At 37.1% G+C, this 23,490-nt stretch overlaps 2 protein-coding genes across 2 annotated transcripts; both read left to right on the forward strand.

The window, feature by feature from the left end:
- The first annotated feature begins 18,762 nt into the window (after positions 1-18,762).
- On the forward strand, positions 18,763-19,749 carry LOC145105482 (uncharacterized). The gene has a single exon (XM_079042577.1). The coding sequence runs from the start codon at positions 18,763-18,765 to the stop codon at positions 19,747-19,749; it is 987 nt and encodes a 328-aa protein (XP_078898703.1).
- Positions 19,750-19,997: 248 nt separating this feature from the next.
- On the forward strand, positions 19,998-21,439 carry LOC145105483 (uncharacterized). Its single transcript, XM_079042578.1, has 3 exons — positions 19,998-20,220; positions 20,329-20,715; positions 21,036-21,439. Exons 1-3 carry the CDS (start codon positions 19,998-20,000, stop codon positions 21,437-21,439), a joined length of 1,014 nt encoding a protein of 337 aa, XP_078898704.1.
- The last annotated feature ends 2,051 nt before the right edge of the window (positions 21,440-23,490 follow it).

The raw sequence follows: 23,490 nt of genomic DNA on the forward strand, positions 1-23,490 counted from the left end.
TTATGATTTGCTAGTAGTAGGGGGTGAAATAGTCCCCGTTGCCGTTTGAGATAGACCGGAGGGTAGGTCAGCACCCTAGAACTGCTTGACATGGGTTGGTCAGCACCCCAGAACTGCTTGACATGGGTAGGTCGGGCTCCCCAGAATTGCCCGGCAGTATGTATGTTGTTTGGTATGTGGTATGATGGGGGAACTCACTAAGCTTTGTGCTTACAGTTTTTAGTTTTGGTTTCAGGTATCTCTTCATCCAAGGGGAAGGAGCCGGCGGGGTTGTAGCGCATCACAGACACACATGATTTCCGTATTGAGAACCCTGGGATTGTACTCTGACATTTTTACTAATTGATGTTATGTTTTCGAGACTTGTGATCTGTGACTTGATGTTTTGAAATGATATTAATGATGTTTTCCATGAACAATTTTTAAAGTAATATAATTTAACAAAAAAAATTTGGGTCTCGAGTTTGGGATGTTACATTGGATCTATGTTTTCTCTATTAGACATACAAAAAATGAACACAAAAGAAAACCTAGCATGCATCTACTATTTTCGAAAATTACAAATCAAAGATTAGAATGCATACCTTTGTTGCTATGTAGTAATAACAACTAGTTTCTTGAATTCCCTTTGCTCTTGAGAACAAGTACCACAAATGTAGTACCTCTAATGGCTCACAAACACACTTGAGTGAGAGGATGAATATGAGAAAGAGGAGAGAGGGTAGCTTGGTCCAAAAATCGGTTCTTCTAGGGTTTCTCCAAGGGTAGACGAAATCTAGAGCCTAGGGGGTCTATTTATACTTGAGGCTAGCTAGAGTTTCAGGGTGGAAACCCTAATCCCTTAGCTTAGGGCCTAAGCAAGTCCATGGACCTCCTTTCCTTAGGCCTTGGACTATCAAATAATTACAAAACAGCCTCTGTACTTTTAATCAGTTCCTTTAATCCCAAAATTAATTCCAAATTAATTTCTGATTAAGTACTAATTAATAGTATGATTCCTAATTAATATATTATTCTTATAATATATTAATAAATCATATTTATGCCCCAATTTATCATTCTTAATAATAAATCAGCCTCTCTCCTTAACAGTCATCCTGTGTAGTCACCAGTGTGAAGGCAACCCAAAAGGACCATGCTACTATTCGGTCAAGTACATCCCAATTATAGTTATGGGCTTAGAAACCTAATCCAACAGTCTCCCACTTGGATATGTCTAATAACTATAACTACCAATGTAACTTCCGGATCCGATTATCAATCGTAGCTCTCAAATAGTCGTTGTCGAACTCTGACCTAGTCAATGACGCATCCTTTAGATAAGGGATCATACAGTCCTCTGTTCTTCAAGATATAAAGTGGGCAAAGACATGGAATGGAGTCATACTCATTGTCCAACTGTTTGTTTCCCGATTTCTGATTAGTTTGACATATAACTTAATTGAACACATCAATTCAGTCCTGATCGGCCCCGACACATAAGTCAACACAAAATCATCGAGGGGCCCAAGATATCGCTTTTAATACTCTTAGGATAAAAGGAACAGATAAACTTTGACTTATATCCTTGTACTATTTACTTGTTAAATCACACACAACAACACGTTTTATAACATCAAGTTATTGATGTGTTTACGCATTATCAATGCACAACCAACTCGTGAACAACAACTCATATATCTCGGTTTAAAGACTACAATATTATCGTCTCACAATCACTCGTGATGAATTCCATGAAGTGATTCATGTGAGCGCGGGTTTAATCCAATACTCAAATCTTATTTCAGGAGCACTCATGAACGTTGCAACAAACTTTTGCTATGTCTAAATGCTTAGAAAATCTACAAGCCAATTCATGACAGTCTTGCCTCAATGCCTACTTCCAAAGTATGATCGACTGTGGATAGTTTGAATAATCCTATTATTCATGAAGTCAAAACATGCAAAAGTGAAACAATAGTAAACAATTGACACAAGATAGTAACATTACTAATAAATAAATCTCCTTTATTTAATCATCAAATGACAATTAAATTTTATCTATTACAAGTTTCTAAATATCTAATTACTATATAGTCCTTCAGCCTAGTACTCCTAGCATGCTGCAAGTGCTTAACCCTATTTAGTCCCTTCGTAAGGGGATCTGCTGGGTTCTCCTCTGACGATACCCTCTTTACTACGAGGAGTCCCTCTTCTACTCGATGTTTGATGAAATGGTACTTTCTGTCGATATTTCTGGATCTGCCATGATCCCTCGGTTCCTTGGTTAAGGCGACCGCACCCTCGTTATCACAGAAAATTTCCATAGGCTCCTTTATGGAAGGTACAACTCCAAGGTCTCCAATGAAGTTCTTTATCCATATTGCCTCATTCGACGCTTCGCTCGCTGCTATGTATTCTGATTCGCACGTTGAATCAGCTACAGTCTCCTGCTTGGAACTTTTCCAAGTCACTGCTCCTCCATTCAGGGTAAATACCCAACCCGACTGAGAGCAGAAATTATCTTGGCCAGTCTGAAAACTGGCGTCACTATACCCTCACACTCTCAAGTCATCACTCCCACCGAGGATAAGGACCCAGTCCTTAGTCCTTCGTAGGTACTTAAGAATGTTCTTTACCGCAATCCAGTGAGCTCTACCAGGATTCCCTTGATATCGACTAACCATGCTCAAAGCAAAAGCCGCATCAGGGTGAGTACACGTCATAGCATACATGATCGAGCCAACGGCGGAAGCATATGGTACTCAACTCATTTCTGCTATTTCGGCCTCAGTACTCGGACTCTGAGTCTTACTCAGTTTGGTATTGCTCAGAATAGGCAATTCTCCTTTCTTGGAATTTTCCATGTTGAAACATTTCAACACCTTGTCCAAGTAGGTACTTTGACTACGTCCTATTAGTCTTTTACTCCTATTTCTCAATATCCTTATCCCTAGAATATAAATAGCTTCTCCGAGGTCCTTCATAGCGAAGCACTTCCCAAGCCAGGACTTAACCTCCTGCAAGGTTGGAATGTCGTTTCCTATGAGCAGTATGTCATCCACATACAATATGAGAAAGCTAACTATACTCCCACTAGCTTTGAGATATACGCAGGACTCATCCTCGCTCCTCGAAAAACCAAACTCTTTGACTTTCTCATCGAAACAAAGATTCCATCTGCGAGACGCTTCTTTTAATCCATCGATGAATTTCTCAAGCTTACACACTCTATTAGGGTACTTAGCATCGACAAAACCCTCTGGCTGACTCATGTAACCATCTTCAACCAACTTTCCACTTAGGAAATCGGTTTTGACATCCATCTGCCATATTTCATAATCATGAAACGCAACTATGGCTAGCATAACCCTTATAGATTTAATCTTTGCTACTGGTGAGAAGGTCTCGTCATAGTCAACTACTGAAGTTTAAGTAAAGCCCTTCGCAACGAATCGCGCCTTATAAGTGTGTACTTTCCCATCCATGTCGGTCTTCTTCTTGAAGATCCATTTGCACCCGACCGTCTTATGACCTGGTACATTGTCAATCAAGTTCCAAACTTGATTGTCATACATGGACTGAATCTCGTTGTCCATAGCCTCTTTCCATTTTGCAGACTCTGGGCCCGCCATGGCTTCCTTGTAGTTGTTAGGTTCATCCATATTTATTAGTGTACTATCACTAATAAACGTATCACCTTCAGTAGCAATATGGAAACCATAAAACTCAGGTGGAACGCTAACTCTACTAGAACGGCTCAGAGGTAAGGACTTGTCAACTGGTTCAACAGGAGTTTCCTCCTCGGGTTGAGTGCTAGTGTTTGAGGTTCCTTCATCACTTGATTCTTGAAGTTCTTCAAGATCAATTTGCCTCCCACTGTCCTATTGGCATATGAGTTATCTCTATCTCGGAAAACCCCTCTCCTCGTAATGAAGACAACATTGTCACTTGGTCTATAGAAGATATATCCAAAGGACTTCTATGGGTAGCCGATGAATATACAATGCTCACTACAAGGTTCGAGCTTGTCATGAGTCTATCGTCTTACGAAAGCCTCGCAACCCTAAACCTTGATGTGTGCTAACGAGGGAACCTTCCCTGTCCACATTTCGTGAGGTGTTTTGGTAACCTTCTTAGTTGGGACTAGATTAAGGATATGGGCGACAGTCTCTAAGGCATACCCCCAAAATGAGATAGGTAACAAAGCTCGACTCATCATTGAACGAACCATGTCCAACAAGATTCGATTGCGCCTCTCAGCTACACCATTCAGCTGCAGTGTCCTAGGCGGCGTCAAATGTGAAACAATTCCACATTCCTTAAGATAGTCGTGGAACTCGATACTAAGATATTCACCACCTCGATTGGATCGGAGCATCTTTATCTTCCTGCCCAATTGATTCTCCACTTCTTGCTTAAACTCTTTGAACTTTTCAAAAGTTTATGACTTATGCTTGATTAAGTGCGAGTCTTGTTTTCTAGGAAAGATGACCTAAAGGGCCCACACACATCGGTGTGTATGAGATCCAATAATCTATTACCCCTTTCACAAGTGCCAGTGAAGGGTGATTTAGTCATCTTTCCTAGAAAACAAGACTCGCACGTGTCATCGGCCCTAAGGTCAAATGACTCCAACACTCCATCCTTTTGGAGTTGGGCTATGCGTTTCTTATTGACCTGTCCAAGACGATAATGCCACAAGCATGCTTTGTCGAAACCATTGGACGAATCAATATGCAACACATTATTTCTTAAGTTATCTACAACCATCACAGTTTCATATACTCCATTATAAGGCAATGCTTCAAAATAAAAAATACCATTATAGAAATCATTTATAGAACCTATTTCATTAATAAATGAAAATCTAAAACCTTGTCTGTACAAACCATGAAAATAAATAATGTTTCTCGCCATTTACGACGAGTAGCAACAATCATTTAAATATAACCCTAACCCACTACTAAACAATAAAGAGTAAACTCCAATCATGGTGACAGGCGACGCTTTCCTATTCCCCATGATCAAGTTCATCTTCCCGTGCGACACATCCCTACTTCTTCTTAGACCCTGCAAATCAGAACAAATGTGAAAACCACATCCTGTATCAAGGACCCAAGAAATACCATGTGATGATTTGTTAGATTGAATAGTGTAAATACCTGCGAAGGTGGGCTTTATCTTCCCATCCTTGATGTCCTGCAAGTATTTAGGGCAGCTTCGTTTCCAATGCCCTTTATCGTGATAGTGGAAGCACTCTGCATCCTTTGGATTTGAAGAAGGAGCAGCAGAACCACCTTTGGTCCCACTAGAAGAGGATCCATCATGGGACTTTCCCTTGTGGCTCTTAGAAGGAGCCTTCCTCTTCTTTCCTTTCCCTTGTCCAATTACCAAGACAGAGGCAACAACGGTAGGAGTGGGTGTAACAGACTTGCCTTTTAAACTACTCTCATCAGTTCTTAGTAGGCCTTGAAGCTTGCTTAGAGTGACTTCCTCCTTGTTCATATGATAAGTCATTTTGAACTGATCATAACAAGGAGGCAAAGAGTGTAGGATAATGTTAATGTCTAAGTTGACATTTAACTTCAGCAAGCGGTCCACAAACCTTTGCATCTTTTGCAAGTGGGCCGTGATGGACTCTCCATCCTTCATCTTTGTTGTTATCATGAAGGCAATGATCTCGTACCTTTCCTGTCGATCACTTTGATGGTACCTTTCCATCAAGTCTTGGTGCATTTCTAAAGGATAGTAGTCCTCGTAGGACTTTTGGAGTTCAGCAGTGATAGTGGCAAGCATGATACACGACACCTTTGTCGCGTCCTTCTCATGCACCCTATACTCGGCGATTTCCTCAGGAGTAGCAGTTTCTTCATTAATCTCCTTTAGCTCTTTGTCGAGGACGTACTCCTTGTCCTGATAGCGAGTGACCATGCGAATGTTACGAATCTAATCGTTCAAAATTGGATCCATCGAAGATCACTCTCCCACATAAGTTCATGAGGGAAAAGGACCCATAAGCGTTTGAGCCAGAAGTGTTGTTTGAAGTAGACATCTGAAAAAGAAAAGAGAAAAAGTTTAGATTAGATAAGATTCCTTAATATAACACCCAAATGAAATATTAAGGCTAGGACCCAACACAATATTTCACAATTCGGAAGAGGGATGACGTAATCCAATTGCAAAATATTTGAAGGTAGGTAAATGACAATTTACCAATTTCCACCATGAAAGAAGAAAAAGAATATTAAGTTTTAAATGAATTGAAATTCCTAAATTATTTTGAGATTCATTGAAATTTTCAATGGCATGTTTCAATCTCGATTATGCCCTTCAAGTTTGTGACTGGGATACTAAGGATCAAAAACGAGGTGTGAATAACCATGCAAATGTGCTTGGTACTCTCGATGTCATTTATCACCTAATCAATGTGCTGGTTAACCACACACACTCCATTGATCTACGATAAACATCGAGCTACCATTTGCCACTCTTGTTAGTCCCAAATTAATGTGCCGGTTAACCACACACGCTCCACTAACGACTTGGCAAGGTGCAAAGTGTAATTTCATGGAATAGCATCATTTTCACATTTTTCCTAAAGTAACTAAGATTGGGAATTTATGAAAAACATTTAGTTACTTTATAAGATCATTATACTTATTAATGAGGAATTAGTTTGTCATATCCTACCCGTTCGCCTAACGACCCTCCACTAATTAAGGAAGCGGTGGGTGAGAGTGGACACCCATTCAACCGCCATTTTATAGTGTCACAACTAGTACTCTCGGCTAGGAAATTCTGTCTACATGTAATCAACTTTTGATGTATTCTGCAACTTTAAGCTTGACAATATGTGATGTTCATTCCAAGAACCAAATTCAATGCATGTTATACATTCAACATTGGGTCGTAACCCTAATGTTTCAATTCAATCACAAAATGAGCCATGATCTTCTTACTGGGCCTAATGGGTCAGTAAACCTTCAATTTGGTTATATTGGGCCAAGGAACTCTATTTGGGCTCTAATTGGACCCACCTTCATTAAGATATAGTCTTTTGGGCCATATTGGGCCTAGAATGGTTCATTTTATTTCTAATGGGCCATGATGGGCCATAATTGATTTCATAAGCCCTAATGGGCCATAAACTGCATTTCTTTTATCCTATTGGGCCGTGAACCCTCATAAGGTCCCAATGGGCCGAGAACCATCCATTTGGGCCTCGTAGTATCGAAGTCAAGCATGTAAGGCCCAAACTACTTCTCCTTTTTTCTCTTCTCCCTTATTCTCGGCCCAACAATAAAAAAAAAAGAATTTTCATGGAGTTAAATGGTGACACCTCATTTTTGTTTAGAGGATAACCAAGCCATTGCACATCATGTATCTAAGCATGTGTTAACCCTACATGTAATAACGTAGTTAACCCCTCCCTTTATTCTTCTTAATCTTCGGCCGAACCCACCCCTCACCACCTTCACTTTTATTTCAAACTCTCTCAAATATCCTCTCAAGAACTCCCCTTTCCTCCTTAAAATTTCGTGAGTTTGTGTGTATGTTTCAAGAGAACTTCATCAAGAATTCATCCATTTTGGTAAGCTACTCTTACTCAAGAAGTTTAACTTCATGATTTTGTTAAAACTTGTTACTCATTTGCTCTTCAAACCGTGATCTATGCAACATGAATCTCTTAGAACTCGAAGAACTCATCAAGGGGGTAGACTAGGCCGAAAACAACATCATTTCCTCTCATCTCTTCATCAAAACCGAATCCAAACCCCAAAGTGAGTTCCTACCCCTTGTTTTCGGTTTTACTATGTTTTTGGGGAGGATACAAGTTGCTAATGTGATAGATCTATGTATTTGTGCATGTTTATGTGTGTTTTCTAAGTTATATGTTGTGATTATGTGAAGAAACTTCATAAATCTCGAAAACTCTATCAAATCTTGACAATATTTGTAAACTAAAACACTTTATGCAACTTACCATAAAGATGAAAGTGTTAAATATGTTAAGGATGTTGAAAAACTAAACAAAATCTTGTAAAGGGGCCATTTTTGACAAATGAACAAAAAGATGAAGCTTTTATGATACTTACGGTTTTTTTTCAAGGACCAAAGAGTCATTTCTGTTTAAAAATGGGTTTTTATGATATTATGGTTTTAAAAAGGGCCAAAAGAGTAAATTTTTCACAAAATGGGCTTAAATTGGGCATTCACGGTTTTATGGGCCAAATTTGGAAAAATTATGGCTTTTGTGGACTAAATTGTCATTTTAAACAAATTTGAGCCAAAAATGTTGTTTTTCGGTTAAAAAGGGCTGAAATTGCCAATTTTATTAAATTGGGCCGAAAATGTCAATTTTTATATAATTGGGCCAAAATTGTCAATTTTTATATAATTGGGCCGAAGATGTCAATTTTCATAATATTGGGCCGCAAATGTTATTCTTAACAAAAGTGGGCTAAAAATGTCATTTTAATTGAAATAACCCATATATGTAAACTTTTGGTCTTAAGGGACCTAAAGTGTCAATTTTATCAAAAAGGTGCCTAAATTGTAAATTTTCGGCTTAATGGGCCAAAACTGTCATCATTACAAAAAGTGGCTTTTTATGTCATTTTGGAAAACAATCGAGCTAAAACAAACAATGTAATAATAAACTAACTAAATACATCGATTACATGTTTATTGGGCCTAATACTTACAGTTCATGTTTATTGGGCCTTAGTGGTCCATTTACATGCTTATTGGGTCTGGAGTATACATTACATGTTTATTGGGCCTTAGTGGTCCATATACATGATTATTGGGTCTGGACTATACATTACATGTTTCTTGGGCATTAGTGGTCCATTTACATGCTTATTGGGCCTGGACTATACATTACATGTTTATTGGGCCTTAGTGGTCCATTTACATGCTTATTGGGCCTGGAAATAACTTACATGTTTAGTGGGCCTTAGTTGTCCTTTTGCATGTCTGTTGGGCCTCGTACATTCACATACATACTCGTTGGACTTTTCAATCATAAAATGTACATGGAAACATTATACATAACATAATACAATATTCACGTAAACTCACTTAAGGATCTAGTGAGACATGTCGGTTGACACCTCTCGAGTGTACAATCGTAGCCTGTAGTTATAACCAGAGTCTCCTGGAGGGAGAGAGAGAGTTTGTATATAGATCTATACAGGGTGACACCCCACACCTGAGCTGTTCGCTACAGTTAGCCTAGGCCAGTTTAGGGTGACAAACCTTACCTTAGAAGAAGTCGGCGCCTGAAAACGCCACGACAGGCGAATTCGTCATAATCAAGTATGGTTAAAACGGCTCACATAGAGATTCTCTCCATCATAATTTTACGGAATACATATAAAATCTTGTCGATACGAAAACATACATACACTGATAATCGGTCTTAGGGTTTTGAGACCACGACACTTTTATAAACAAAAAATATCAGATTTTCTGGGGAAACATACAGTTAAACAATACCTTCTACTTACAACAGAAAATACAGGATGTTTTTCCGGATTACATTTTTATATACATTCCAAAAACAGAATACACACATGCATTAATACTTGATTTTGATACATCACTTTCAAACCATATTACAGAAAATATCGGATTTTCTGGTGTTTTACGAATAATACAAAACTTTTTATTCAAACATGCTTATGAACTCACCAACATTATATATGTTGACATTTTCAAAATAACTTGTATTCTTAGGGAATCGTTAAGCAGAAAGGTCAACAAGAACATGTGCAATTTGTCGTATTTTGTTACCATCATACATTGAATATTTTGGCATGTAATTTATGATACTATACTTGATGTAAACAATGTTGGTTGTATTTTGATATGTATGATGATGTTGTTGTCTTGTTTCAATTATATACATTATGATGATATTACAAGATAAAGTCACCCAATCCCCGGACGTTTCCGTCGTCTGGTTCGGGGGTGTGACATATAGGCAGTTTTCTTATACCCCTCTTATAGACCGACTTCATGAATGAGGCCTACTACCGATAAGACTGACTTATCTTATAAATATATATATATATATATATATATATATATATATATATATATATATATATATATATATATATATATATATATATATATATATATAAGTATTAAGCCTTTAATATTATAATAGTATAAGGGTGTATTTTAAACATTTCAAAATACTAGAGTTTTTAATCAAATTTAAAATTTTCGAAAATTAATACCTTTTAATTTTAAAATCTTAAATACAAAAAACTTTTGATTTAATAATTATCCAAAATTAAACAATTAATTTAAATTATTAAATCTTAAAGGATTATCCATTAAATTAAATAATTAATTTAACCTAATCCCTTTATCCCCTAGATTTCGAAATTTTGGGAAGGGATATTTCAAAATCTTTAATTATCTACTTAAACAATTAATAAGATAATTACAAAAGATAACATTATCCTAATCCCTAAAATTTTGAAATCTAATCTTGGGGAGGAAGGTATTTTCGAAAACCCCAGGGTTAACCAACCCTAAAATCGAAAAATATGAGGCCAAAGGAAAGGGTTCGAGAAACCCTAGCAAATTTCGAAAACTAGGGTTTTGAAACCCTAATTTCGAAAATCCAATCCCTATTGTTTACTTGCCATAAACCCTAATTTGTCAAATACCTACTTTTGTATCAAATCTAATTGAAAACAACAACCAAAGTCTCTGATACCACTGATGAGTTTTATACAAACAATCCTATGTGTGCATGCAACCCTAGTTTTGGATCTATGGTTTCTCTATTAGCCATACAACAAATGAACACTATAGGGTTTCAAAGTACTCCATGGATTATGGCAATGGGCCCCCTTGATGAAGTGTAGGTTAAAATCCCAAGACTTGTCTTTTCCCTATAAATAGTCATGTATTATTCATAATTAGGGTTAAGAGTGAGGCAAAATGTAGCTGCCACGTTGTGAGGTTTCTTATGTAGAGTTAGATTCTTATTTCTTAAAGTGTAATCTATTCCTCATAATTAAATAAATCGAGTGATCATTCGACATAATCTTCATATTTGTGTTTGTTCTTATTTTCTGCATCTTGTTCATCAAATCACAATTAGGGTTTTAATCCCAACAAGTGGTATCAGAGCGGGTCTTTGAAGATCTATTGATTTTTGAAGTATCGGTTATTGATTTGATTATTTTCTGCACAAGTTATTGAAGATTATTGGTGTTTTGGCGCCCTGGAATCAAAATTCTGTTCAAGTTACTGTTCATGGAGATTTATGGTGTTCTTCATCTGTTCATCTGGTATTTTTTTTAATCTGATTGGCTTTTCTGCTCATATTGAATCAGATCGGTTGCTTAATCTCAAATCAATTGATTTTATCTCTTTGTTTTAAGCCAATTGGATCTGTTCGAATCTTCTTTTGATCTGGCCCAATAATTTAGTCCGTCACTGTTCATGATGCGTGTATTTTGACGATCCAGTTTTTCTTTTAGCCCTAATATCATATTCGATTTCCCGTTTGCGTCATTTGCTTTGCGTGCTCAATTCATCCATTTATTCATTCTCTCAAGATCAATCAAGATTAACAATTCGTTGCTTGTATCATTGTCGACTAAGGGTATTGATGTGTCTTCATCAATTCTGATGAATCGATTTGTGTGTGGTTTAATTCAAGATCAAACCTTTCATCAATTTTCGCATTCATATTCTTAAGATCGGTTTGATTAAATCGTTTTCAACTTGGAAATTGTCTGATGATATTGTTGTGATTTATCTCGATTTTTGGAAGTAAGCGATTGTATGTTTGTTGAATGCAAATATTTGATGTCATTTGATGAACTGTTAACGAACGGATGAACATTGGTCAAACTGGAAAGTCAAAATTGGAATTTTAGGGCGATGCTCTCATGAAATCAAAAAGCTATCGGATTTGTTCAATTGAACAGCGATCGACGTCGAGGCTTAAATTGGCCTCTCGAAGTTTCAATTGAATAGTCTCGTTATTTGCTGCTTCGCATACTCTTGGTTCGATGTATAGTGGGTCTTTCAATCGGTGCTTAGAACAATGGGAATGATTAAGCGGACGTTCTTGGTGGTCATAATTGGTGTGATTGCTCTTACCTGCGAACGCCATAATAAAGATTAGATTCGGAACCTACTGTTCGTTGTTGGGATGATCGGGTTTGGAATGCTTGGATTCGGGGTTGAATGTGAAATCGCATCGAGACTGAAATTATTTGATTCGCAATCGAAATTACAAATGAACTATCCTGCGAATGTTCGTGATGTAAATGAAACAAGCCTGTGCTTGAAATGTTTGAGGTTAATCGGAATGTTGCGAACATATGCTCGCAATTGCTGGTCACAGATAAAAGTGAAATTGATCCTAACGGACTCATCTGCGAGAGGTCAAGGATTCAGGGTGCCTTGGTTCGCAGCGAACCTGTTGTATGGGTTTCGCAGCGAGACTGAAACCATTTGACTCGGGTTCGTAATTGTGAACTGGCTTGCAATCGACTGCGAATGTCTCGAATTCGCATCTTTATTCTCTGAGTATAATTCGTGGGTGTTGATTCTTTGAATTTGGAGGTTTCGTATACGAGAACGAGTTCCAAGCGCATTCGTTGATCAGTCGATATATTGGGAAAGAAGACACAATGTTACATTTTTGGTCCCTGCAATTTCAGCAAATTGACACTTTTGGTCCCTGTTGTTTTCACAGCTTGGCAGTTTTGGACCATTTCCAGAAATTGTTACAAATGAAGGGGAATATGGTGCATAATTATTAACTTAGTCCCCTGAATTTCAGCAATGTGACAGTTTCAGCCCATTTTTCGAAAAGCTTGCAAATTTAAGGACTGGTGAACAGTTTTGGATTCTTTAATGCACTTTTTTTTTTTTCGTGAACAGAAAATTATGGATTCCATCAAGTCTTGGCGGTTCGGAAAGTCGTTTTTCGCAATAAAGTCAAATTTTTTGACTTTTTTGGATTTTAAACTTCATTGTTTATATCATTTTGTCGCGGGGGAGCACAATAATTATTTATCCATTCAAGATCATTCTCATGACCATTTGAAGGTTTTATAATCATGTTTTTGATTATAAATCGGGGGAGAATTTGGTATGGTCATTTGAAATTGGATTTGTGACTTTTCAAATTTGAAGATTTTTGATGAAGCTTATGGGAGAAATATGAAGGTAGATTTTACAGTAGCAGTTCTTCATCGAGCTCTTCTAAAGCTTTTACAGAGAAGTAGCCTTTACAGTAGCAGTTCTTCATCGAGCTCTTCTAAGGCCTTGTTATATCTCCGACTTCTAGTATTTTCTCGATCAAGTGGCGTTATGAATCTTAAAATTTGGGTTGTTACATGATAATTTTTGGTGGCTCATATCATTAGCTTATTTGAAGATCATTGTGAATTTGAGGGAGAGTTCTTCAAAGACAAGAAGTGATTTGGTTTCTTAATTCTGAAATGGGTTTTTATGGCGGGTTTGGCTTTCTTGAAGATCTTTGGGATTACATTAGAAAATGAAGTTTAAAGACATTATTTCAGTGCTTGGTTTATATATCCTAGAACCTGTTTTTGAAGACTATTGAAGAATCAAGATTCGTGGATTGCTTCAAATATTCCTCGTTACGAGATCATTTCTTATTTGCTAGATGCTTGTTTTGGAAGTTGAAGCCTTGTCATCCATTCCATACTTTGAGGGGGAGATTGTAGGGTTTCAAAGTACTCCATGGATTATGGCAATGGGCCCCCTTGATGAAGTGTAGGTTAAAATCCCAAGACTTGTCTTTTCCCTATAAATAGTCATGTATTATTCATAATTAGGGTTAAGAGTGAGGCAAAATGTAGCCGCCACGTTGTGAGGTTTCTTATGTAGAGTTAGATTCGTATTCCTTAAAGTGTAATATATTCCTCATAATTGAATAAATCGAGTGATCATTCGACATAATCTTCATATTTGTGTTTGTTCTTATTTTCCGCATCTTGTTCATCAAATCACAATTAGGGTTTTAATCCCAACAAACACAAAAAAAAAATCTAGCATGCATCTACTATTTTCGAAAAAATTACAAATCAAAGATTAGAATGCATACCTTTGTTGCTATGTAGTAATAACAACTAGTTTCTTGAATTCCCTTTGCTCTTGAGAACACGTACCACAAATGTAGTACCTATAATGGCTCACAAACACACTTGAGTGAGAGGATGAATATGAGAAAGAGGAGAGAGGGTAGATTGCTCCAAAAATCGGCTCTTCTAGGGTTTCTCCAAGGGTGGACGAAATCTAGAGACTAGGGGGTCTATTTATACTTGAGGCTAGCTAGGGTTTCAAGGTGGAAACCCTAATCCCTTAGCTTAGGGCCTAAGCAAGTCCATGGACCTCCTTTCCTTAGGCCTTGGACGAAAACTCCTAGATCCTTCTAGGACTTTTGGCCTATCCCTAATAAGGTGTTCCACTGGCCCAAAGCCTCAACTATCAAATAATTACAAAACAGCCCCTGTACTTTTAATCCCAAAATTAATTCCAAATTAATTTCTGATTAAGTACTAATTAATAATATGATTCCTAATTAATATATTATTCTTATAAAATATTAATAAATCATATTTATTCCCCAATTTATCATTCTTAATAATAAATCAGCCTCTCTCCTTAACAGTCATCATGTCTAGTCACTAGTGTGAAGGCAACCCAAAAGGACAATGCTACTATCGAGTCAAGTACATCCCAATTATAGTTATGGGCTTAGACACCTAATCCAACACAACCATCATATTAGTGTTATCTTGTTGATTACTGATTGTCTAATTGGATTCAAATATTGGGGTTGCTGAAATTTAAAGTTGTATTTTCTATTGTGTAATTGGTTTTTTAAATTGGTTATAAGTTGACCTTTATAATGGTATCAAACCATTTATTGACATGATAATCACATATTTAATTTATTGTCATCATCATTTGTGTTGGGTTTTCTAAGCATCAAATACACTTAAACTATGTAATCGGAAAATCAATCTATGATATACCTAAATGTAAATGCAACCTAAGGATCTAGGTTTCATACTAATTACAATTACCTTATGAAAAACATAGAACACAAAGAAGAATAACATAACTACTATATATCAATTGATCTCCATGATTGAGATCTTGTCCTATTCGAAGTTGCTTGGATGACAGGATCCAAACCAGAATCCCTCTCTTGGTTCACACCTAACGAACTCAAAAGAGTAGATCCACAAATAGCTAGGAGGTGGGATCAATCTTACAAACGCTAAAAAGGGTTAAGAATTTCGTCTATATAGGGGTGAAAGAGGGAGGCGAAAATTCAAGCCAAGATACAAGGAAGAATGAAATCCCTAAGGCCCTATTTATAACTTTGGATCCCGTTCTAGGTTTTGCGCTCCATCCTATGTGGGACAAGGAGCGTAGAACGAAATTCACTCCCCCTCCCATGTGGGATGAGAAGTTTTCGTCCGACCCAAGATCCCTTAAGGGTTCTGGAATAATCCTGATCAACCAACTATTGATTAATTGAATATTCAACCATTTAATTGATTAAAATGTTAATTAATTCCCAAAATATTTTCCATTTAGTTTCTAATTAATTATTCACCATAATAACTAATAAACCAATTCCTCCTTTATTTATTATACTTAATTTAAGTCTTGAGGGCAACCCAAGATGACCATATTATTATTAGAAACATTACCAATATGAACTATTAATTAATGGTAATTTGTTAGATGTACTTGATTATTAAAACTGGTCGATTTGAAAAGACTTAGAAATAATAACTTTTATTAGGCAGTGTCTAACAGCATTCTATATAAGATTATATGGATACATATAGTGATAATCATTATGATTATCATCTCATACATCAAATGATCCCTACTTAGAAAGATATGATCTTGAAACATCATATTATTGTTATCTTGTTGATTACTGATTGTCTAATTGGATTCAAATATTGGGGTTGCTAAAATTTGAAGTTGTATTTTCTTTTGTGTAATTGGGTTTTTAAATTGGTTATGACTTGAACTTTATAATGGTATCAAAACCATTTATTGACATAATAATAACATATTTAATTTATTGTGATCATCATTTGTGTTGGGTTTTCTAAGCATCAAATACACTTAAACTATGTAATCGAAAAATCAATCTATGATATACCTAAATAAATATGCAACCTAAGGATCTAGGTTTCATGCTAATTATTGTTACCCTATGAAAACATAGAACACAAAGAAGAATAACATACCTATTATGTAGCCATTGATCTCCATGATTGAGATCTTGTTCTCTTCGAAGTTGCTTGGATGACAGGATCCAAACCAGAATCCCGCTCTTGGTTCACACCTACTGAACTCAAAAGAGTAGATCCAAAAATAGCTAGGAGGTGGGATTAAAATCTTATAAACGCTAAAGAGGGTTAAGAATTTCGTCCCTATAGGGGTGAAAGATGGAGGCGAAAATTCAAGCCAAGATACAAGGAATAATGAAATCCCTAATGCCTTATTTATAGCCTTGGATCCCGTTCTAGGTTTTGCGCTCCATCCCATGTGGGACAAGGAGCGTAGAACGAAATTCATTTCCCCTCCCATGTGGGATGAGGAGTTTTCGTCCGACCCAAGATCCCTTAAGGGTTCTAGAATAATCCTGATCAACCAACTACTAATTAATTGAATATTCAGCCATTTAATTGATTAAAATGTTAATGAATTCCCAAAATATTTTCCATTTAGTTTTTAATTAATTATTAACCTTAATAACTAATAAACCAATTCCTCCTTTATTTATTATACTTAATTTGAATCTTGAGGGAAACCCAAGATGACCCTATTATTATTAAAAACATTACCAATAGTTAATGACTTTGTATACTCTTTTCAACCTTTTATTCATCGCTCTTAGTGTTCTTAAGGAGTGATAATGTATTTTAAAGTTAAAATTAAGATTTTAACGTTTTGTAATGGGTTGGTTGTAATTTTATTTTAGATTATATTATTAGTTAAAAAAAACTAATATGCATGATTTTTATAATAATACATTAAAGGTGGTACATTAGGAAGAATGCATTCTTCGTGTCCAATGTGGATTATGGCCGAATGTTTTAATGTTTTTATTTAATTTCATTCAAATGTGATGTTGGTTTACCAATTTCTTTTTAGCTTAATGTTTGTAATAATTATGATTTATTTTCTTGTATTTGTTTACTATAAAATTATAAATACTAAAAAATGAAAACGAAAAACCTAGCAAAATATTGGTTGGCATCCCGAATACATAGTACCTCAAACTAATAACCATGGCCCCAAGCTGCCACCAGCCCAAGTGAAACATAAACATCCCACCAGTGAAGAGCGGAAATGAAGACTGCTCTCATCATCAAAATACGGCTCACCAGCATGTATTCCCAAAACATATAAGCCTAGGGGTGACCCTTTATCTCGCCCCACCGTAATCGCTCCAAGTGAGTTGTAACGTCCCAAATGTCAAAACAATTTTATCATTTTCAGAATAAAGTCTAAACTCAAACTTCGTTTCCAAAAGTAATATAATAACTCATTTCTCCAACCTTGTAAAGACATAGTTTCCAAAACAGAGTAATAACACAAGTCAATATCGATGTGTGTGAGGTATAGTCAAGCAGGGCCCTTCATTTTGACATAATCCACAATTGTAAACATAAAATTTAGTAAGTTCCCCAAAATACCGCATATCACATCACATATAGAATGCACACAAAGGCTCGTAGTCAACACCTCCGTGAGCCTACAAGCTCGTAGCCATCATCCTGAAGACTTGTTAGACTTTCAACCAACTCATAGTCAACACATCAGTAGGTCTATATGTTGGAACTTTATATATATAAAGGAATTGCAAGTTGGTAATTTCCTTTGTATCCCACATTGGTGGAAGGAAGAAACTTTTGTGGGTTTATAAGCATTTTCCCTTGATAGGCCATCAAAGGCTTTAGTGGATCAAAGGAATGGGCCAAGCCCACGCGTACGCTTAGCCTAGCCTAACACTAGCCAACAGGGCGAGTGCGCGAAATGGCGCGGTTTAGGCGCACTTTGCATTTCGCACGACGCATCGGTCACTGGGAGCTGATGAGCTTTTATTTTTGACGAGTTCGAGTCAAGATGGTTGACCGTCATAGACTTCGTGAAGGTCAAGTCGAAATATTCTGGAAGGCCAATAAAACGGCTTGCTTGGAGAGCAAGGCGTCGCCCTAGGGTTTCTAGGGATCGGCGTATGAGGGCTCGTTTAATGCCTTCTAGGGTTTCGATACCTATAAATACAGCTCCCTAGGAGCCATATTAGATGCTCACGAAGTTCAAAGCTCTCTCCCTCTCTCTGCGTTACTTCTTCCAGTTTCTGAGTATTCACTTTGCGTTTATCGTTTTCCAGTGTTGTTGGAAAATCGATAGATTTGCATTAAATCCTGGGGTTTTACTCTGTTTCTTACAACCAATAGAAGTGAAGTAAAAACCTTTAAGGACAGGAGTCCGATTAAAGAACACTCTCCTTCTACCTTTCTTATAATCAGACCTAATTGAGAAGGATTAATATGGTTTTTGGACGAGACTTGGTAATCATATTAATAATAATTGGATCTATTATTCATAACTAATCGACATATAATTCTCAATATTATTTGTCGGTTTCCTTGCGTGTCTATTGGTTTGATTTACAACAATCTTAAAGGTTTTTATAATTTGTGTTTATAATTCAACAAATTAATGGAAACTCTAATCCCAACTGCTAGTCTCCACTACATGAACCAAGAGTTTTCCAAGCTTGACCGATTCGATGGTCAGAACTACACCCGTTGGGCTGACATGGTCAAGTTCATGCTTCATGTGTTGAAGCTCGCCTATGTTTTGGACCTAAAACTGACCCCAATTCCTGTTGATCCAATTCCCAAGGAGGGGAAAACTGTGGATCCAAGGATCATCTTTGATCTGGAAAAGCAAAGGGCTCTGCATAGAGAGTCTGAGGAATTGTGTCCGGGTCACATCAAGAACTCACTGTCTGATCGGATCTATGATCTTTACACGTCGGTCAAATATCCAAGAGAGCTATGGAGTGCTTTGGAACTCAAGTACAAGGCACATGAGAAAGGTACTAATAAGTACCAAGTGTCAAAGTACCTAGAGTTTCAAATGGATGATGACAACCCTATCATGGAGCAAGTGCATGAACTCCAGGTCATGGTCAACAAGTTGAACGCGCTCTCCATCTCGATACCGGAACTCTTTCAGGTTGGTGCGATCATCACAAAACTACCACCCTCATGGAAAGACTTCTCTAAGAGAATGATGCAAAAATCTAAGGACTACTCCTTGGATGATCTGATGAAACACCTTCGCATTGAGGAGGAAAAGCGTATCAGGGACAAGCGTGGTAAAGTCGGATTGAGTGTGCATCATGTATCAACTGGTGGTTCTGGTCATAAGACCAAGTCTGGGGTACAAAACAAAAGGAACTTGGTACCCAAGAAACAAAGCTTCAAGAAACAAAGTCATCAAAATCCTAAGTCAAAGCCAAAGAGGACCGGACCTTGCCACATCTGCGGAGAGGTTGGGCACTATGCGAGAGAATTCAAGGATCGTAAATCAGGACCGGTAGCACATGTAGTCGAGCAAGTAACTGACATGGTGGCAAGTGTAAACCTTGGAGAGATTTTCATGATCTCTTCCCTTACCCGAGCAATCTGTGCTCGATGATGGTTCGTGGACACTGGAGCCACTGTGCATGTTTGTGGGCAACAAGAGAGCTTCCACACTTACTGTCCAACACCACCAGGGACGGTAGTGGTCTGTGCAGATGGTCATAGAGCTGAAGTTATGGAAGATGTGATGTTCGTTTGAAGTTCACATGTGGTGAGTATGTAACCCTTCGAGATGTATTTCATGTTCCTAATATCTCGAAGGGGCTGGTTTCTGCAGATAAGTTTCACAAAGGTGGGTTCAAAATGGAGCTTGAGAATGGCAGGATTGTGATCACTAAGGGCAGAAGGTATGTTGGGAGGGCGAACAATTATTCAGGAATGTATCGTCTGTTGCTTAGTGATGTGGGTAGTACGATTAGGCTTAGAGTTGAGAGTGGTGGTTCAAGTGTTGCAAGTGTGTCTAGTGTTGCTAGTAATGATGTAATTGGTGGATTGGTTGCAAATGTGAATGAAGTGAACTTTTCTGGTTATTTTGTTTGTTCAATTTCTTTATGGCATAAACGTTTAGCACACACTAATGCTAAAAATATTGAAAAAATGCAAACTAAAGGAATGTTAAAATATGGCTCAAAAGATTTTCAAAAATATGAAACTTGTGTGAAATCAAAGTTTACAAAGAAACCATTTCCATCGGTTAAGAGAAATACATCATTACCTGAGTTGATTCATTATGATATATGTGAATTAAATGGAATACTTACTCGAGGAGGAAAAAAGTATTTCATCACATTCTGTGATGACTCAAGTCGATATCTACATGTTTATTTGATGAGCTCAAAAGATGAATCTTTTGATGCATTTAAACGATATAAGGATGAGGTCGAAAATCAACTTGAAAGACACATCAAAATTCTTCGCTCAGACAGAGGCGGAGAATATTTCAACCAAGAGTTTGACACATTCTGTGAAGAGAATGGAATCAAACATGAGAGAACTTCACCATATACTCCCCAACAGAATGGTTTGGCTTAAAGAAAGAACCGAACCCTTTCCGAGATGGTCAACTGTATGTTGAAACAATCGGGTCAACCAAACAATCTATGGGGGGGAGTACTATTAACTGCTTGTTATGTTCATAATAGGATCACTAGTTGTGTGATTCCTACAAGCCCTTATGAAATGTAGAAAGCGTCACCTAGACTATTTTAAAGTGTGGGGTGTGTTGCTTATTATCGGACTCCCGATCCTAAGCGAATCAATTGGGAGAACCATCTAATAAGAGTATATTTATTGGATATGCTCACAATAGAAAGGCTTACCGGTTATTAGATATTGAATCAGGTGTTGTTGCAGAATCCAGAGATGTGGAATTCTTTGAGGACAAGTTTTCTAGGGATGAAGAGAATTCCAGTCATACAACACCTACAAGTAATTCTCGAGAAATACTCCCACCTCCTCCTATTGTGGAGGAACCAATGAGAAGTACTAGGGCTAGAATAGAGAAAAGTTTTGGAGATGATTTCTATTCTTATTTGGTTAAAGGAACACAAAAGAAAGTGACGAGAGAGGTCATCTTTGCCATTAACTTGGATGATGATCCTAAGACCTTTACTGAAGCCATAACGTCTCGAGATGCTCCTTTGTGGAAGGAAGCCATCAATGACGAAATGGATTCAATTATGGGTAATGGAACTTGGGAGTTAGTTGATCTACCCAAGGGGAGGAGACCCATAGGATCCAAATAGATGTTCAAGAGAAAATATCACTCAGATGGATCCATATCCGCCTATAAAGCAAGATTAGTTGCTAAGGGTTATAGGCAGCGAGAAGGGATCGATTATTTTGATACCTATGCCCCAGTTGCTAGGATTAGTTCTATTAGAACTCTCATAGCAATATCAGCTTTGAAAGGATTGTACACCCATCAAAGGGATGTGAAGACATCCTTTCTGAATGGTTATCTTAAGGAGGAGATTTACTTGGAGCAACCTAAAGGTTTCGTGATACCTGGACAAGAAAACAAAGTATGTAGACTTGTTAAATCCTTGTACAGGTTGAAGCAAGCTCCCAAACAGTGGCATGAGAGATTTGACACCGCTGTTACTACTTTTGGATTCTATCATAATAGTGCTGACAGATGTATTTATTCTAAGTTCTCTTCCGAATACACAATTGTTATATGTCTCTATGTTGATGATATGTTGATCATTGGCACTCACCTAGAAGGTATTCTTGAGATGAATAAATACTTATCCTCGAACTCTAAGATGAAAGATCTTGGTGAAGTTGATATAATTCATGGTATCAAGGTGATAAGGACAGGCTGTCAGATTTCTCTGAGTCGATCACATTATATAGAGAAAATTCTGACAAAGTTTCAACATTTGAATATTAAGGAATTCAACACTCCTTTTGATTCAAGTGTGAAACTTAACGTGAATTCTAGACGAGCAGTGGCTCAACTAGAATATGCAAGTGCAATTGGGAGCATGATGTATGATACACATTGCACTTGACCTGAAATGGCATTCGTTGTAAGAAAACTGAGTTAATATACTGTTAATCTAGGGACGGAGCACTGGAAGGCAGTGGGTAGAGTATTGGGATACCTGAAAATGACAAGTAATTTTAAGTTGATGTATTTGTGATCTAACGGAATTCTTGAAGGTTATTTTGATGCTAGCTGGATAGATCACACCAGTGATTCAAAATCAATAAGTGGTTTGATTTATACTCTAGCTGGTGGTGCTACTTCTTGGGCGAGCAAGAAACAAACATACATAACTCATTCAATGATGGAAGCGAAGCTAATTTCCTTAGCAGCAGCATGCAAAGAGGCAGAGTGGATTCGAGATCTACTCATGGATATCCGTCTGTGAGATATCCCAATGTCTTCTATACCCATGCACTGTGACAGTGAGGCCTGATGAAACAATGAATCGAGTATAAAATGAATCAGAGTAAAAAATGAAGTAAGAATGCGAGATTGAACAACGAATGTAAATATGATATTGTTTCAGCTCTATTACGCTTTCGAATGTTTACAGAGTACAAAGACAGGTCTGTAAAAAACTCTTATCTAACTGTAGTAAATATCCTTATTTATAGGGAACAGAAAGCGTACAAAAAATATACTAAGGCATAGACACTTAAGCTTCGAATAAAAGTGCCTTAGTAAAATAGATTACAAAACATTCGAAGAGTGCAAAAAACACTTCGACTAATTACAACATTTTGACCCTTACAATCTCCCCCTTTGTAATCATAGTTGAACTTCTTAATTTGTAAGAAGCTAAATGGAATACAACATCACTCTTCGAATTTCCGTGTACCAGGAAATTATCTTCTTTAGCTCTTTCTTATCTCCTTCATTGTTCTTCTTACAATGATTCATACGAAAATTTAAGTTCGTATATTGAGACATTGAATATCTCTCCATTTCGCATGCCTGGAATAAGAAACGTTTTGCTTTTCCAGCCTTGTCTTTTCCTGCGAAGACTAACCCAAAAGGCTTCAAGCAGATTTCACCATCAGTATACTTTTTCAATTCTGCTTGAGTCTTCGTAGGTGCCATTGGAGCTTTTATTTCCATACCTTTAGCTGTAGCTAACTCCACATCAGTTAGAGCCAAGCACTCATAATAATTTTCGATGAAAATCTTGATGTGAGCAACCCCAAGCTTAAATTCATCAGTTTCAGTGTTTTGAAGATATGAAAACGATTTGTCTTTCAGAATCAATGCAACTTGTATAAGATCATACAAGTTCATTAATGAAAAATCTGCAATTGTAAATTC

Source organism: Lactuca virosa, chromosome 4, assembly GCF_052849685.1.
Source record: "Lactuca virosa cultivar CGN04683 chromosome 4, Lactuca_virosa_CGN04683_v6, whole genome shotgun sequence".
NCBI lineage: Eukaryota > Viridiplantae > Streptophyta > Magnoliopsida > Asterales > Asteraceae > Lactuca > Lactuca virosa.

What these genes read in the sequence shown, in the direction of transcription:
- LOC145105482 (XM_079042577.1), top strand. Translation starts at nt 18,763, where the DNA reads ATGGAAACTCTAATCCCAACTGCTAGTCTCCACTACATGAACCAAGAG.
- LOC145105483 (XM_079042578.1), top strand. Translation starts at nt 19,998, where the DNA reads ATGGAGCTTGAGAATGGCAGGATTGTGATCACTAAGGGCAGAAGGTAT. An exon ending in GAATGAAGTGAACTTTTCTG is followed by an intron (nt 20,221 to 20,328) that starts GTTATTTTGTTT and finishes ATGGCTCAAAAG; the next exon opens with ATTTTCAAAAATATGAAACT. An exon ending in ATATACTCCCCAACAGAATG is followed by an intron (nt 20,716 to 21,035) that starts GTTTGGCTTAAA and finishes ATATTGAATCAG; the next exon opens with GTGTTGTTGCAGAATCCAGA.